Source organism: Choloepus didactylus, chromosome 15 (genome assembly GCF_015220235.1).
Source record: "Choloepus didactylus isolate mChoDid1 chromosome 15, mChoDid1.pri, whole genome shotgun sequence".
Classification (NCBI taxonomy): domain Eukaryota; kingdom Metazoa; phylum Chordata; class Mammalia; order Pilosa; family Megalonychidae; genus Choloepus; species Choloepus didactylus.
Window position 1 is genome coordinate 47,444,525 of NC_051321.1, and position 18,424 is coordinate 47,462,948.

At 36.9% G+C, this 18,424-nt stretch overlaps 1 protein-coding gene across 3 annotated transcripts in view; it reads right to left on the bottom strand.

Annotated features, from left to right (window-relative positions):
* A1CF (APOBEC1 complementation factor) overlaps window positions 1-18,424 on the bottom strand; it is an 87,677-nt gene that overhangs the window by 36,557 nt on the left and 32,696 nt on the right. For all 3 annotated transcript variants that reach the window (XM_037804814.1, XM_037804813.1, XM_037804815.1), the window contains exons 3-5: window positions 10,567-10,701; window positions 8,561-8,691; window positions 3,162-3,400 (exon numbers count right to left, since the gene is read on the bottom strand). In XM_037804814.1, the coding sequence (XP_037660742.1) occupies window positions 3,162-3,400; window positions 8,561-8,691; window positions 10,567-10,701 (505 nt within the window). The remainder of the gene's footprint in view (window positions 1-3,161; window positions 3,401-8,560; window positions 8,692-10,566; window positions 10,702-18,424) is intronic.

The window sequence follows — 18,424 nt, forward strand, 5'->3', positions numbered from 1 at the left end:
GCCTCTGAGTCTGATGCAGCACTTTGTTCCACACACAGATCAGCAAAGATGTCAACAGAGAGCGTCTACTATTAATAGTAGATGTCAATGGCTGGAGAGCAACTATAGCACTCTAGACAACAGTTTTCTGTCTGTCTCCAAGTCTGGATCAATTAAGAAGGAAAATCTTGTGTCCTTGCCTGTCATGGTTCTTAAAGGTCCCTTCCTTCTTTAAAAGTAGGCTCTCCCGTGGGTTGACAATGACCCAAACACTTTGCTGTTGATTCTATAGTGAAGTAATAGGTAGAGTGGTCCAAATGGGTAATTGAGTGTATGTTTTGTTCTCATTAGAAATGAAGCTGTTTTTTCTGACTGACTCATTCACCATGTGCCTCAGATGGCTAGTTTGCTGATGAGGGTGTCTGAAACCCACCTGAGTGAAACACAACTGAGGCCAACTTAAATAGGTAAGGGGAGCATGTGCCAGTTTGGATGCATTATGTCCCCCGAAACGCCATGTTCTCTGATGCAGTCTTGTGGGGGCAGATGTATTAGTGTTGATTATGTTGGAATCTTTAGGTTAGGTTGTTTCCATGGAGATGTGACCCACCCAACTGTGGGAAATACCTTTGATTAGATTATTTCCATGGAGGTGTGGCTCTGCCCATTCAGTGTGGGTCTTGATTTGTTTGCCAGAGTCCTATAAAAGCTCAGACAGGAGCTCAGTGCTGCTGGAGCTTAGACAGACATTTTGAAGATGGCTGTTGAAAGCTCATGCTGACATTTTGGAAAATGCCATTTTGAAACACAACCTGGGAGCAAGCAGACGCCAGCCACGTGCCTTCCCAGCTAACAGAGGTTTTCTGGATGCAAATGGCCTTTTCCAGTGAAGATACTCATGTTTATGCCTTGGTTGTTTGGACACTTTTATGGCTGTAGAGCTGTAAATTTGTGAACTCCCTTTATAAAAGCTAATTCATTTCGGGTAGTTTGCGTAATGGCAGCATTAGCAAACTGGAACAGGGAGTTTCCTTATTCCATGATGAAGATGAGGAGAGTGAGGTGGCCTCTGTATTGCTAATCCTGGACAGGAAACCCATAGAGAAAAGTCAGGGCCTTATGTGGAAGCATAACAAATGCTTGAAAATTTCTGTTGCTCAAATACTCAGCCCTCCTGACCTCATCAGTGTCAGCTTGACTGAGGTAAAGACAGAAGTTCTCTGTGTGGGCCAGTATTACAGAAAGTTTCGACTCTCCAAAAAATCTGGTTGTCTGGACTCTGAAAACTGTCTTTCTCCCATTCTGGATTCTCTTTTGTTGTCATCCTCCCCACTCCCAAAATGATCATAGGTATCTGTTTATATAGATATTGAATGGTACCTAATTTGAGGGAGGAAAATGATCAGTGTGGATGGCAATAGTGGCTGCAGGTTTCTCAAGAAGGGGCGGCTGGGCTGGGGCTCTGAAGGCCAAGAGTGAACAGCAAGGAGGGGCAGGTTTTTGTAGTGGGGATGCAGTATTAGAAATAAAGGAGACGGATAAGAGCATGGTGGTGACTAGCACATTGGGGAGTCTGTCCCAATAGAAATGAAGGGTGTTTATCAGGGAATAGAAAGTAACACTTAAGGTTGCAGAGGATTGGGACCAAGAATGAAAGGCCTTGAAGAGCAAACTCAGAGATTTAGCCTTTATCTCAGATGTAATAAGGAGTCAGTGAATATTTCTGAACATGTTTTTGAATTCTCAAGGCTAGCGAGTGACATCATTCAGCCTATCGACAGATAGATATAGAATTCCCACAATTTGCAAGAACTTTTTGAAAGACGACATAATATTCTGGAAACATTATGTCCAGGGTGGATCGGGAAGAGTGGGGCTGCATCAAAGATAGAGAAGAACTGGAAGAAGCATCAGGAGATTGAAAACAATAAACTAAGGCTGAGAATATGTGTTTATACTACAGTCACGGCCCAAGAGCAGAATGGACCCAGGAACTTTTCAGTGGCTGAATTGTTGGCATTGAAGGAGGAGCTGCAGAGAATAACAAAATGTTAAGTCTGGGTGGCCAGGAAACTAGGCATCTCCATGAGGAGTTTTGGTAATTCTATGGACCTGTGAGTCACAACTTAATCAGTGGGCAGTGAAGAATCAAGAAGCAGTGAATGAAAGCTTCAAAATAAAAAACATTCAACTTTTTGATAGAGTCAGCATTTTTTTGAGTTATCTTATATTTTCCCCTTTAAGCTGAAATTATTATTTAAAAATTTCCCCAAGCCCAGAGGCCATTTTCCAGTTTTGAAAATTTCTAGAGTTAGAGCTAAGCCTGCTTCTGTCAGTTTGCATAAACATGTACAGGGCAACAAAACATGTACAGTGCAACAAAGATCTTGGTGTTTTGTGTTGCATTGTGTTTAGTTCTGGTGGCACTCTCATAATGTTCATGAGAAGAGTTGATTCCAATGTGCCCAGACTATCATTTTTTAAATCCTCTTATCATTCTAATATTAACTCATTTTAATACCTTACTTGGTGTAAGTTTTAGCGAACATTTTAGAATGATAATTTTTCCTGAGTTGATAAGACTGAACAATCTGACACCGGCCAAGGCTTTCAAAGGAAACATTCAAATTCAGGAACTGATAGGTTATTGCCCAAATGGAGTCTTCTCTGTGGATGTGGCACCTAACACAGGAGCCTTTCTAAGAACAGCTATTACTTCTATGCCCCAGATTAGACAGAAACTATTAAACACTAGGGAGTCATAAGAAAAGTACATCATTTAATTGTCATTGGGATAATGTGTCACTTGCAGATTTATAATTTCTATACTGTAATAGATAATGTGCCCTTTATCTAACAAGCCTGATAACAAAATCTATATACAAAATAACTGTGACTGATATATTTAATTCTGAGGATTCTTAAATCCTCTTAAATTGATATATTTAAGTTGATATAGTTAAATTGATATATTTAATTTTAGGAGGATCTATTGTGAAATGGATAAAAAAAAAAGGAAGGGTTTAAAATACAACATAATCAAAGATGTAGAGGGAAAAAAGAAAGAGAACAATAAGCACTTGTTTTCATTGCTAATGAGCACACCTGCCTGAAGGTGGCAGGATGGAGTTGAGAGGACAAGGTAGAGAGGCATGATGGATAAAGCAGAGGGGTTTGCAAACCTGGTAGCAGCTTCCTGCGGGCCATGGCGGCTGCTCTGTGACTCTCATACTCCACAAAGGCAAAGCCCCGGTTTTTGGTTTTATCTGCGGCACTTGGGTAGACAATGACATCAACGACTCCTTCGGTGACCTTTTTCATCTCCAATAAGATTTCTTCTCTCTTTTTGGTTTTTGGGATTCCCCCAACAAACAATCTGCAGTTGTCCACACTGGCACAAACCCCTAAGAGACGCCCATTTCTGCAAAAAGAGCAGGCATTTCGATTGGTGAGATACTTGGGTGATGAAAATGTATGGCTCTGGGCCAGGTATGGCCTGCAGATGTGGGATATTTGGAGTGTTATGGCTTCTTTTGAGAAATCAGAGAATCTGTCAACATTGGCTCTACATTTTCACGGGAAAAAAGTTGTCTGAAGCAGAGTAGTATCTGCTTTCTTTAGATGTGGATTCACGGGTTATCTTCAATTCCCCACCATGCCCTAATGTATCCCCAATAGTGAGGACAAGCATCACTGCCTTTATACATGGTCCACTTTGCTCACATAATTTGCCTGGCCCCTGGAGGCATCTGAGTTTGCAACTCCCAGTCCACCCTTTCTTTTCCAGCCATATAGAGAATCTGTTCTGATGTGAAAAATACTCCCTTACACTTAAACAGATTTTTACATATTATCTTTTTTGACTCACACAGGGAGCCAGTGAAATGGGAAGAGTAGGTGTTATTTCCATGTAACAGATGAAGAACTTGAAATGCCAAGAAATTGCTTAAGATTATATAGATTGTAAGGGACAAAACTGGCATCTGGGCTCTCAGTCTCTGTTTCTTCCACAGTACAGTGTTACTTATTAACAAAATGAGGTATAGTTTCATCAGCAGGAGTGTATATTGATTAAACTTTTTTGGAGGATATTTGGCCAAATGTATCAGAAACTCTTAAGTGTATATAACCTTTGCCCAAATAATGCCCCTTCTAGGAATGCATCTTAAGGAACAAGAGATGAGCACCAAGATTTATAGAGAAGATTGTTCATTGCTGTGTTATTTATAATATCCTTCAGATTGGAAGTGTGCAAAATATCTCACAGGAAAGAACTGATTTAATGTCTCTCAACTGAGGAGCTATTGGCGTTGGAGTTGGGTATTTCCTCACTGCCTATGGTGGTGTGTTTATCAGCCCTGGTCCTTACCCACTAAATGCCAATAGCCACACCCCCAACCCCCAACGTCATCCAAAAAATGTCTCCTCATCTTTCTAAATGTTCCTTAGGGTGGACAGTACTGCCCTTGGTTGAAAAATCACTGGGAAACAAAGGATGGGCATTTATATCATAGACTTCTCTGCAGTCGTTAAAAATGGTGATGTGGAAGAATACTGGCTGAAAAAATAATTCACAATATGCTGCTGGGTTAAAAATAAAAGTTGTAAAATAAGTATGTGAGAAGGCCATTATGATTTAAAACGTATAGAAAAGTCTGGAGAGACCAACACTAAAATGTCAACATAATGGTTATCATTGGGCAATGGATTATGGAGGAACGGTTTTAACTTTTATTCCTTGTGCTTTTTGAGGCTTTCCACATTTTGTGTATTAGGCTGGAATAACTTTCGTAATAACACAAAGGTATTAAAAATGGGCAGAGTACCCTCATCAGAAACTACTTACTCATTCATCATGAATAAAAACCTCTCAGCCAGGTGAATGACAGATGGAATGGGAGATTGCTCTGATTTCCTTGGAACTATAGATCATTGGTTGTGTGGCAGTGAGCAGGATTGGGCCACTCTCCTAGGTATCTTCTATGCTTTGCTGAAGAACTAAGGAGTATGTATCAGACCCGCAGCAGATGGAGTCTGGTGAACATTGACAAAGGCATGTGATTTTCTGGGGGGCAAAAGTTGATGAAGTGACCTTTTGGTTTTGTTTTTAACTTCACTTAAAAAAAAACAGAAACTTTTTTCCAAGCTGATATTTATTTAGAAATTATATTAGTTTTGATAACAAGGGGCCAGCCAGTAATCAGTTAACAGTAGGGGGATCCTAGAGTTTCCATATTCCATTTTTAATTGTGTGGTTTGTCAGGTACCTATCTCAAAATTCCTTGGAGAGGAAGAATCTTCTCTCAAAAGCTGAGGGCACAGCTTTACTGCCTCAAAAGCCAGGCATTTAGGTAATGCTCAGTGAACATTTGATAGGGAGTAGAATGATATGTGGGTCTTTTCTGGATAAAGCCCATATATTGAGTCTGAATTCCCTGAGAAGCTGTGGCTAAAAGGAAATTGAAGGTTTTTCCCTTTCTACAAGGAAGGTTGTCTCTCCAGCAGGACTGGCCCAAAGAGGAATGGAAGCAGGTGGGGTTGGCTCTGGGGCCTCTATGTCAGGTTCCATTTATCCCACCCCCTAACTTTTAAAATCACGCTGTGCCTTCATTTTTTTTCCTGGCATCCAACCTGAACTTTAGGACCTTGGACAACAAATTTCTCTTTCCAAATTTTTCATCATATTCTTCCTCCTCACACTACCATCTCTATCAGCAAACTTTTATAGGGCACCTGATATGTTTCAGGCACTGAGCTTTGTTTGCATTATCTCATTTATTTTCCATAACACCCCTAGAGGTAGGTATATTTTTATCTCTAGTTTATAGACAAAGAAACTGAGATTCACAGAGGATACTGCGGTTTATCAGGGACCATGAGGGATTAATTGTATTCATTAGTCATATTCTATCTATTTTCAAAAAATATTGATAGACTCCAATGGGTAACAATGTGTTAGGTACACACAACAAACCCTGTTGATTCCCTACACAGCCAATTCAATATCTATCTCAACTCAAGAGCCATTTGGGGAATAATCCTTACTGTTGGGAGGTCCAGGTTCTATGAAAGAACAAGGATCAGAGGAACTTCCCATTTCTGAAATCATGTAGCTGTAGTATTTAAAAGCTATATTAAAATATAGCTTTTTTCAGCCCTTTTCAAAGCACTTTAATATGTATTATTTCATATGAAGGATGCTCAAAACAGCTCTTTGGGTTCAAGTGCTAATGATAAATCAGAGGTTTAAAGAGGTTAAAGGATTTGTCCAAAGGCACCAGGGCCAGACCCCAGGTCTTCTGACTCCCACCCCCTGTTCTTCTGGGCCCACGGAGCCATATGTGGGCCAGGAGCCTCCTTTAAATTCCCTCGAAGGCTCTGCTCCGCTCCAGAATCCAATCTTAGGACTGAACACCTAGTAGTTGCCAAATCCAATTGATCTTCCTGTGGCTAAGGGTTTTTTAAAAAATGACCTGGTAGTTGATTGAGTAACAGAATTATAAGATTAATGTGTGGCTTATTTTTGGCCTATAGGAAGTGGAAAAAAATAATGTTGAGGAAACCTGTTCCATGTGCATTCATCAAATTTAAGACACCATCAATTTTAAGATGCATCTCTATTTCAGAAAGGAAATAGATGTGAAAAACTGCATCTTAGAATTGATGAAATATGCTAATATACAATAGCCCAACTATTTGTTGACCTTTTAATGTGTTCCAAACACTGGGTTAAGCATTTAGAAATCTTTATAGTATTCCCACAATAACACTTATAAAATGAGCATTATTATCCACATTTTATAGATGAGGAAATTGAGGCTCAGAGAGGTAAAGGTATTTGTTTGCACTCAGATGAAACCTGCCTAACTCCAAAGCTATTGCTTTTAAACTGCTGTACTCCTCTTCCAAGGGCTTCCTTCAAGAAAGGATTTAAGACATTTCTTTCTTCTGGAGAAGGTTATATAACTCAAGCAGTTTCATGAAGCTATCTCTATTTCCACTTTATAAAAATTAGTTATTGATTGCACAGAATCACCTATACCTTGGCACCTTCCTCCAGTCCCATGGCTTTGAATACTATCTGACTCCCAAATTTATATACCCAACTGTGACCTCTCTCCTGACTACAGAATCATACAACCAATCACTTTCTCAATATCTGCCCTGGGATGTCTAAGGTACATCTCAAATGTGAATGCCCAAACAGAGCTCTTCATGTGTTTCCTGCTATTCTCTGTCTTTCCCGTCTCTTAATGACACTACCACCTCCACAGGTACTTGGGCGAAAGTTCTAGGTGTCCTCTCTGAATCTTCTCTTTCCCTTGATTTGTTTCAAATCCAAAATTCAGCAAGTCTTGACAAATCAATCTCTAAATTATACCCCAAATCTGACCCCTTTCCACTCCTCTATTACTAACTTCCTAGTCCAACCACCGCTTTGTCTAGGTCGAGAGCACTGCAAGAGGCTTCCTTCTTTGTCTTTGTCCTGTAGTCCATTCTCCACCCAACAGCTAGAGTGATCTTCTTAAACATTTTTTTTTTTTTGTAAATTAGAGAAATTTTAGGTCCAAAGAAAGATCATGAAGAAAATATGGAGGTCCCATATATCTGCTCCCATTTTTAACATTTTGCATTCGTGTGATACCCTTGTTACAGTCGATGTGAGAATATTATTATAACAGAGTGATCCTTTAAAAAATGTAAATCTAATTAAAACCCTTCTTCCTATGATTTCCCTCTTTTTATTTGAATAAAATATAAATTCTTTATCATAGCCTAGAAGGCTCTCCAATCGCATGGCCTTCAACCATCCTCTCTTTACTCTGTTCCAGCCGTGGTGGTATTCTTTCTGTCCCCAAACACACCAAGCTTGTTGTCATTTTAGGGCCTTTGCACTTGCTGTTCTCTCTTTCTCTGGAATGATCTTCCCCCAGCTCAGACAGTCATTGCTGACTCTCTTTTCACTCAAGTCTCACATCAAATTTCACCTTCTCAGAAGAATGTTTTCTTCATTCCACCAAGTTAGAATAGCCACAACCACATATCACTGTATCCCATCTCCTAGTTCTATTTTTGTATTTTTAATTTGTATATTCATATTTTTTTTAGTGGCTTAAACGAACACAAATATATCATCTTCCAGTTTTGTATGCTAGAAGTCTGACACAGGTATCCCTGGTCTAAAAATCAAAGTGTTGGCAGGGCTACATTCCTTTCTCGCAGTTTTATTTTTTCATACTCTTTTAAATAATCTTTTATATGCATTTCCTTACTATGAGGATAGGGAGTTGTACCTTGATATTTTCCAGTATTTTGAACAGTGCCCAGCACATATTTATGAAATGGATAAATGATGAATTTTGTTTCTTTGAGCATTTCACAGGACTTAGTCTGGCACCTCCTATAGTGTTGATAGTAAATAAATATTTAGTGAAATTGATTTTTTACCAAGGAAAAGAACTAACCTATTTTCTTTTTGGCTTGGCTATCTTTTGCATATATTATATTAGATAAAATTGATAGAGAAATAGATACAAGTATATTATCTATTCCCTTTTAATCTAGAAGAGATGGATCTTACCTAATTTCATAATTATTAAGTTGCTTGATTGCATTCTTGGCTTCTTGTTTATTTGAGAATGTTACAAAAGCATATCCTCTATTGTTGCCATTAAAATCCATCATCATTCTCATTTCATAAATTTTACCAATCTATAAATAACAGAAAAAGAAAAAATTCATATTTATACATTTGTACTTCCAAACATACAGACACACTATGTCTTCTAAAATCTGCTTCCTGCCATTTGCATTCCATGTAGAATGGTTTGCATCTTTTCTTGCTGGATTCAGATCAGTTATCTGACTCATGCACAAAATCAAGCTTAATAAAGAAAATGTGTACAAGTGGCATTTCAGCCTGAGTTAACAGTATATGTTTTTGACAGAGCTAATGACCTTTCATCACAGAATTATCATGCAATGACTTAGTGACCTAAAAACACATTTGCCATCAGAAGTATAATTTCTTGATAGATTCTCTTTGCCCACTAGATTCTAACCTCTGAAGTGTCTGAAGTTTTATCTTTACTTGGTCATATTCTATCCACTGATGTTTAGAACAAAAACAAGGAATGGTCACTCGGAACCTTGCTAAGCTAACTTTTTAATCTTTTTTTCCCTCCACCATGATATCAAAATGAGCACAGAAGATGCATTGCAGAAGATGATCTGTAGAGCCTTGTTATTTTCTTGGTCTGGAGGCTTAAAAGTAAATACTGGCCTTCTTAGAAGTGACACAGGCTCGGCCCTCCATTGTAAGAGGGCATACGCTCTATCACCCTGGCTATAGCTCCTCTGCTTGCTCCTAATCCACTTCCTCCCCTCCCCTCAACTCTTCTTTTAGTAATTCAGGCCCAGGAATTTATTATTGTTGGCTGCTGTAAGAAAGGATGGTCCAAACGTGAGGGGTGTATGCAGGCAGAGGAGGTCATTAAGCACATGCCATCATCACCTCACTGGGCAGTTACTTCTCAGCTCTGTCCCACCCAATACTGAGGTATTTGGTGATGGGTGCTTATTTTTTCTGGGCTCTTTAGGAAAGTGTTTGAGCATGTTCTATCTCCATGTTTGAGGTGTTTCTTGATGCTCATTTTCAGGTTCAGTATGTAAGATTCTTTCAGGATTATGTTCTCATAATTTATCCACGTGTCAAGTAAGATTGTATATATAAAATTGGGAGTGGTTCTTAATTTGAGACTGAGTTATTTGTGTATATATGTGTATATATACATACCCATATATTTGTGTATGCATATCTACATATATGAATTTATGCATATATATATGTATGTATATACACAATTTGGCTTTTAGGGAAAGAAACAGCTAAACTCCCATTTTAATTAAATTTTCTAGGAATGCAATTATTGCTCAAAGCTACTTGATAAATGATTGAAAATGAATTCCAAAATGTATTCTCCCTTTAATTTTGGAGTTATAACAAGATATCATCTGGAATTAAAACTGAGGAAAAAATTTATTCCTTAATAAGAATATAATGACTTGGATAAATCACGTTCTTAATTTTGTCGTTTCATTATGGCAGAAGATTAATTCGGGCTTGTAGAAGAAAATTTCATTCTGGGTCAATATGTGTCAACATATCTTTGAGCCATAACAAACATACATATTGTTTTTATGTGAAAGTGTCACATTTTATAAAACCATACTAAAATGTCAAGTTTGAGTAAAACCTTATTTTAGCTAGGTTGTATGTTATTCTAGATTGCTAGATACAGTGAGTTTGCACTGTGGCCATGCCACTGGAGAGACTGAGGAACTAGATATAGATGTGAAAGTCATTAACAATGGCAGTTTAAGCTGTCAGCAACAGAACAGAGAGACCACTCAAGGCAGTGCTAAGGGGACAATCACTAACAGCTAAGAAGGTTTTGACTTTGTCCATGATTGAGAAACGGCAATTGGGAGCCTTTGACCAAGAAGAATGCAAGTAAAGGCAAAGTGAAGAGAGAGCAGTATTTTCCTTTGAAAGACAAGGAAAAATTATATTAACTTTGAACTCACTTTTTCACATAATGGTATCAGTTCATCCTCAAAAAGGTCTCGGGGAAGTTTTCCAATAAAAATTTCACATCCCCTTTCTGGGGGTGCAGCATCCCAACCAGGTGGAGGGCCACCATATTTTCTTTGTCCATTTTCCTGCAAATCCAGGGTGGGGTGTGGGTGCAAGAGGAAGAGAAAAAAACAACAGATTTTTTAGTTTGATTTCCTTGATTAATTTTCAGAATCATTTTATGATCATTTATCATTGACAGGTAGTAGTAGTTGATGGATCAGAGGATAAAAATTAAGTCTCTTTTATTTAGATTTTAATACTGTGCTCTATGCTTCAGAGATTCACTTGAGATAAGCATTGTGAAAACATGTAAAGTGCTAAAACAAATATAAATGGTTATTATTTTTTTCTGCTGTCATCCAAAGTCACCGAACTCTGATCATCAAATGATCTGACTATAATTTGAATCTGGGGCTCTGATTTCATGATGAGGGCTGCATGGCGGAAGGGGTTCTGAAGCTGGACTTCTTGGCTCCAGCACTCATGAGCTGTGGGGACTTGGGCAAATGACTTAACCTCTCTGAACCTCAGTTTTCTCATGTAAAATGTCAACTTTTGATTAAAGGAGATAATGCATAAAATATGCATGGCACAGCTCTTGGCATGTGGTATGTATTTAATGGTTATTAATTCCCTCCTTCGGTCCTTAGATTTAGGTTGTTTCATATGCCAAGCAAGGCAGTGTGGGCCCCTAAATAGAAACATTATGGGAATTGACACTTGAAGGAGTAGGCTGGCTAATTGGGAGTAACTAGTGAGGGATTTAAATCTATTTCCAAAACTGACAACATGGTGAGTGATATTTGCTTATGTTGAATCTCTGTATGGGAACAATGCTGTTGTGAGCCCAAATGGAATAAAATTTTTTTTTCTTTTATCCTAACAACACCTGGGTAAATTCAATGTCCTTTTGGGGACAGAGAAAGCATTGGTGCATCTCTGCAGGGCTATCTTTATTTTTCTAGAGATTAAAGACCAAAAAGTCTTCAGGGGCCCCTAAATTAGGTCTAGGCCTAATCTATGGCTACGGATCTGAAATCTATTGATTTGCTGGGTAAAGGTAAACAAATTCCACTCCACTTAAGCACAGCCAGAGTTCACTGTTGCTGTATTTTGTTGTATTTTTGAAGAAAGGAAAATATGAGGGAACCACACATCAGTATTCATTACTAACTTCTATACTTAATATTTTAAAAAGTTTCATACTATAAAATGATACACAGTGCCAGAAAAAAACATAGTATTAGTAATAGATTAGGTAAAAAGAAAAATTCCCCAATGCCTCACCCCTCTCATTCTTAAAAGTAGTTATTAAGAAGTTTCTGTCTGCCTTTCCAAATGGTTTTTCATGTATATTTTTATAAGACATGTGTTAATTGTTTAAAGACACTGCTTTGTAAGGCAACTGTTATTTAAAAGCAAGGTAGAACAGGATATAATATCACCATTATATCTTTATATAGAGAATATCAACTTCAGTCTTCCTCAGTCATTTTATTTATAATGTTAGCAAAAAGGCCCTCTGGATTGCAGTATTTAAATGATGCCTGTGGTCACAACTCACTTCTTGTACTTCTAACGATTTATATCAGGTTGCTTCAAAAATAATAATAATAAGGTATCAGATGAAAGTGAAGATAAATGTGAGACACTGAAAAAAAAAGATATCAGATGAGTGTTCTACCTTGCCTTGATAACTTTTTGCTTCAAGAAAACTGGGTATTTTAATCTTATGAAATATTTAAATACTTGCTTTAAGAGTTCTCCTCATATTTTTTCTTTCCTGCAGGATTCTTGCAAGGATATTCTTGTAGAATTACTGAGTAGCAAAAATTTTGTATCACTGAGCAATCAGAGAAATCATATTTTATGTTTATTTATAGGAAAAAAAACCTTTAGAATTCAGTGGTCTATAGTTCAACTAAGAATTTCCTAATAATATAAATTTGACATTTTCAGGGACATTACAGGTATTTAATCTTTATTTAACAAACACTATCTAGCACTTACTACATGCCTGATACTGTTCTAATCCTCGTAACAATTCCATGGTGAAGGATTATTATCCCATTTTACAGAAGAAGAAACTGGGAGTCAGAGAAGTTAATTAATTTTCCCAGATTACATAGTTGGGAAGTAAAGGAGTGAGGATTTGAACCTAGGCAAACTGACTTCAGAGTCTTGGCATCAGCTTAATCCCTATACTTTGGTGCCTTGTCACTTGGAGCAGATACATACATTAAAATACTCCTTTGTGAAAAAAATTGATCCTGCTATTAAATAGCAAATTCCCTGTTGCATTTAAAATCCATTCCAACTTCCAATCATTTTATTACACAAAAATTTGAGGAGGATATATCCTACATCTACTGCTTACAGAGAAGAATACTTCTATGGCCAAACCACCATCCACCTCCCTGGGCCAATTCTCTCCATTTAGGTGATGATGTTCCCTCTGAGCCCATTTTTATCTATCTTAAATGTTAGGGGACATGGTATGCAATATATTGTTGGAATAAATTTTGTATAAAGTTGAAAGTATTTTTGCCCTTCCAACTTGAGGCACCGAACTTTCATCCCAAATAAAGTAGCCCTTCTGGAAATTCTGATTTGACAAGCCTTGTCTGATTGTTTGAAAATACACAAGAAACCAGCAGATCAACATTTTGTATCTTCCCTTAAATGTTCTTTCTTCCTGTAATTGCTAAAAAATGTCACTAACCAAACTATTTTGTGCATATCAAGTGCATATCATATGCTCTTGAACCAAAACAAACGAGCAGGAAAACGTCAGAATTGGCTTTCTGCAGTTTCTATGGACGCTTGAAAAAACTTTCTCAAGAAATATTTGGGGATTGCAAAGAGCCTGACTGGTTCAGAGATGCTACCAAGTGCATACACTGGAGGTGTTTTGCTCTGTGAACCACCCACCGGCTTGGAATGCGCCAGTGCTAGAGGCCCAGGCCAACCTAAGACAGGCCCTGGGCATTGGCCATGGGGTTAGAATAGTGTCCATTATTTGGAAAGCACAGTCAAGTGCTGGATTGCTGGTATTTTTTCAGGCACTATTTTTATAGTTGAAGACTTTAAAATAGATAAAGTCCAGTTATATCTGCTCTTTTCCCTCCTGGCTAATGTTCTCCTGGGATGCATTCCCCCCAGCCACACAAATGTTATTAATAGTGCAGAAAGAAGGAATATAGATTTTCATGTTCCATGAGGAAATGTTCATTAAACTCTGGGGACTTTTTTTCTTTCAATTGAAGAATGGAAACTATTTTCTCTCTCTAAGGCATACATAAGTAAGTGAAAACCTGCTTTGTAATTTAAAAACTGAGGACCCAATATTAACTATAAATCCAGTGGCTTTAATTTAAATATTGACTCTTGAGCCTACCCAGTAACTCAGTTCGTATGTCTAGAGTATTTAGAAATTCCTTCTCTTACAGACATTTCAAGCCCTTTATAAAGGAGCTGTAGATCTTCAAGAGATTATGTATACCATCTTCTTGACCTTGGATAAAACCACACAACCTTCTTCAATAAATCATTCCAAGGAAAAAGTCTTAGCACGAAGGTTGGAGGGACCAAGTGTGCACATTTTAGTGTTGGGCACTCCATGGTTGTGGATACACTTTTTTATCAGGCCAGATCTGCAATAGTTTTGGGTTTCTTTCCTAAAAGCTTGGCCTTGAATCTGTATCTCCAAACACAAAGTTTCTGTGAACCAATACACTGTTAATAAACTCTCTTTCTGCTCTATCTTCCAGAGTAAGCTTCTGTTACTTGCACATAATAGTAACAGCAGTGATAAAAACAGCTGATGCTAGCTGAGTGAGGCACTGTGCTAAATGCTTTACCTGTATTAATTAGTGAATTCTCTCAGCAAACCTAGGAGGATGCTGTTACTCTCATTTTACAGATGAGGAAAGCAAGGCACAGAATGTGTTCAAAGCTACCCAGAGACAAATTTTAAATCCTGAATCCATAGTTGTAATCATTACACAAATTTTCTTTGGCTCTTTCATTAGCCCGATATGCCCATTTTATAGATGAGAAAACTGAGTCCAGAGAACTTATGTGACTTTCTGAAGTCATAAAGATTTAATTTATTGCAGGAAACACTAGAATAAGTTCCCAGACTCCTGACCTTGTGGACTTCATGGCATATATACTGTTCAAAAGTTGTGATGACTTTTCTTGTCAGGCTTACCATCTTCATAATTCCTCTTGATGTGTGTTATATCTACTTCCTTGTTCAACTTCACCAAATATGGAGACCACATGGTTGTCTACCCCCATAAATAAGCCCATTCATAAACTAGAAGGGCTTTAATTAACGAACCATTCTTCAGTCTGCTTTTTCTTGAGTGGTAATTTCAGTTCCTTTAATGGTTCTTTGGAAATCTGATATTCCAAATCTGTCATCATCTTTGTGGTTCTATTTGTTATTCTCTCTCCAAGAGGGAGAGAGATTTGTACTTTTCCTTACTAAACTGTTCAGATTAATAATTGACTGCATTTGTATTTGTTTCTGTTCCTGTTCTCTCTGGTGACAGCTGATCTACTGTGCTTGGTGGCATTTCTAGACTTCATAAGTTTGTCCATCACCAGGGCCAGGCTAAGACAGTTCTGACTGAGCTCCTGCCGACTATTCTCAGAGGTGATGCCACTGTGTGGGGGACATCTTTCTGAACTGTGTCTACTGCAGTTCATGAGTTTAAACCATATTTCCCCAGTTACTGATTTGTGAGACCAAATAAAAGTCTTTATTAAATTTGACATTATTTCTATTATTTTTTACCCGTATACCAAATCCCTCATTAAATGATAGGGTTTAAGACAAAGCTAAGGGGCTTTGAAAAAGATGTACCAAAAGGATCATCTTAGTTGTGATCTGGTCTGCTTATGAAGTTTTTGTTGTCCGAGGACAACAGACAGTGATGTAGGGAACATTCATTTTATTAATTCTATATATAAGGCAATTATCCATTTTGTGCATTTAGTTGTTCACCTTCACCTCTTGTTAAGATCAATGTCTTCACGTTTGTAAAAATTTATTTTACATTTGGAAATTTTAGAAAGCAGAATCTAACATATACTCTGGAGATTGGCATTATTCTTATTAAGCATTTTCCATAATCTTTGTAAAGTATGTGCACTGTGAATATCAGATAGTATTCTTCTAAAAGTAGAAAGGATAATAATTGTGATATAAAAATTAAATACATGGGATATTAAAATTTGTGAAAATCTGAAATTATAGTTAGAAACAAAGCGAGAAAGAGCTAGGACATGAAGAAAATACTCAAATGTTAATTTAGCTTTATCATCACACGGCCTAATGTTTCTCAAGTTGTGTTAAGTGAGATGATATTAAGTAGTTTATAGACCGATGTTTTTTATTTTAATAACTATGCATTTAATGTGCATTAGAAAAGATATAATTATTTTAATGTGCATTAGAAAAGATATAATTGTCACAAGAAATCTGTGGTTTTCCATTTACATAAGTGAGGAAAAGGTTACTTTAAAAACAAATGAGTTGAAATAGTTGATGTAATGAATTCTAAATAAATAATATTATAGATGGCATGTGTCTATAGCAAAAATCATGAAGAAAGATAAAAATGGCTTTTGGCTCTTGAAAATTTATCCATTTGTTTTACTCTCCACAAGGCCTCACATTTGATCTAAAAAAAATCATAGGTAATTAACAACACTGAAATATATATCTGAATGTGGTTAGATGGGGGCAATGTTAGGTTGTATATATGTTAACAGAATAAAAATTTAAAAAAAAAACAAGGGAACTGCTCTACACAAACAGTGAAACTTAATTTAAACCATGGACCATAGTTAATAGCACAACTATAAAAATGTGCTTTCATCAATTATAACAAATGTACCACACCAATGCAAGATATTAATAATAGGGTGATATATGGAAATCCTGTATTTTATGCATGATTGTTCTGTAAACCCTCAACTTCTCTAATAAAGAAAATGTATGATATAGTTCTTCTATGGAAACAACTACTAGCAAATTATGAATCATGTTCCTGTTTTACTTTGGATAGCTGACTATTGAAGGTCTATTGCCTAGGAAAATAATCTTGAATTTCATTTTAAGTTTTTAGTTGTCTTGTGGAGGGAGAAACCAATTTATATTATGAAATTGGTTTATTTAATAATATCATCTTTTAATATTTTCCCTTTCCCTTTGAGGATTATGTGTTACAAACTACCCTTAGGAATTCACTACCTCTAGTTTTGAAGGTATTTGAAATGAAACAGGCTTTGAAAAATAACCTGCATTTTGTAAAGCTTTTTATAATTTATGTTTTGGTCAATTCACAGGACTGCAAGAATATCCTTAGACAAAAGTAGAAATCAGAAAACATTTTCTGTATGTGTCCATTTTTCTACATAAAACGATAAGTCAAATGCCTACTCACTTGTAAGTCTCTCTGTTTACATTTTTCAGCAAAGTTCACATAATTATGGATACAAAGCACATATTTACTTTTTGGAGTCAGAGGTTGTGCTCAGGCTCACTTCTGGCTCTGGAGGTGTGTCTTGACACACTACTAAAACCTACAGGAACCTCCAAATTCCATCAAAAAATGAGGTGAAAGGTTTTGTGATTCTTTCATCCACTTTGAGTTTTTATCCTTTTGGAATGTGTAATTTATTCAATAGAGCTATCCAACTTTTTATTTACTTACAGATGAAATTTGCCTTTTTGAATTGAATCTATAATATTCTCTATAATATTATAGTAGCTGGAGACCTGGTTAAATTATGTAAAACAATCCACGTGCAGATAAAGACATGAGGAAGAATATTTAATGTGGGTAATTGCTCTCTTATTCTTTACCAGTTCAACAAATGTCAGGGATAATCCCATCTAATGCACCTGCTTTGTACATGTGGACTTTAATTTCTGACAAGCCAAGTGACTTGGCAAGGCACTAAATCCTTTCGGACTTTAATTTCTTCATTTGTAAAGGAATGGGGTGACTAAGCAATTGCCAACGTACTGTGAGGGTGTTAGGATACTTGTGAAAGGGAGGCTGACCTTAACAGCACGTCTAAATGTGGGAAAATGTTCATAGGCTGTTTTATGAGTTAGCCAATAGGAACGGATTTTAAAAATCAGGGTATCTTCAATTTCATATCCACATGACATCTATTTTATTAATTACTTGATTTTTCATTGCATTGATTCACTTTTTTTTACTTAAAGAAACGTACATAAAAAAGAAAATATATTGCTCCTGTAACTGGAATATCAGTATTATTTCCCACAAGTGGAAGGTAATCATAGAAACAATTACAAAAGAAGGAAAGCATTATCACATTCTAGGTAGACATTGTTGTCTTCTGAGAGCTCTGAGCCTCAACCACACTCTGTTAAAAAAGATTAGGTGGGACTGGAGAGGTGTTTAAGACAAATCTGCAACAATGAACTTTCCTTATCAGAAAGCTTGAAAGAGAATTGAAAGTAGAATAATTCTCTCATTATGTGATCCGGTGGTATTTAACACCATGCCAATATGCCATTTAATATCATCTCAGCTCCCTGCCCTGAACCTTGGATACAAATTAAAGATCACACTGCCAGGTCTTATATAAATGCTTTATTGCATGACTGTGATCTCACTTTTTTCTTCTTTGCCTTGCTTTGTTTGAAAGTTATCTTTGAGCCTGATAAGATAAGCTTTTGGGTTCTAAAGATGGCGAGTCACTTATTTTTGTTTGCTGATCTGTATTAAAAAAAAAAAAATGGTAGTGTTTAAAAAA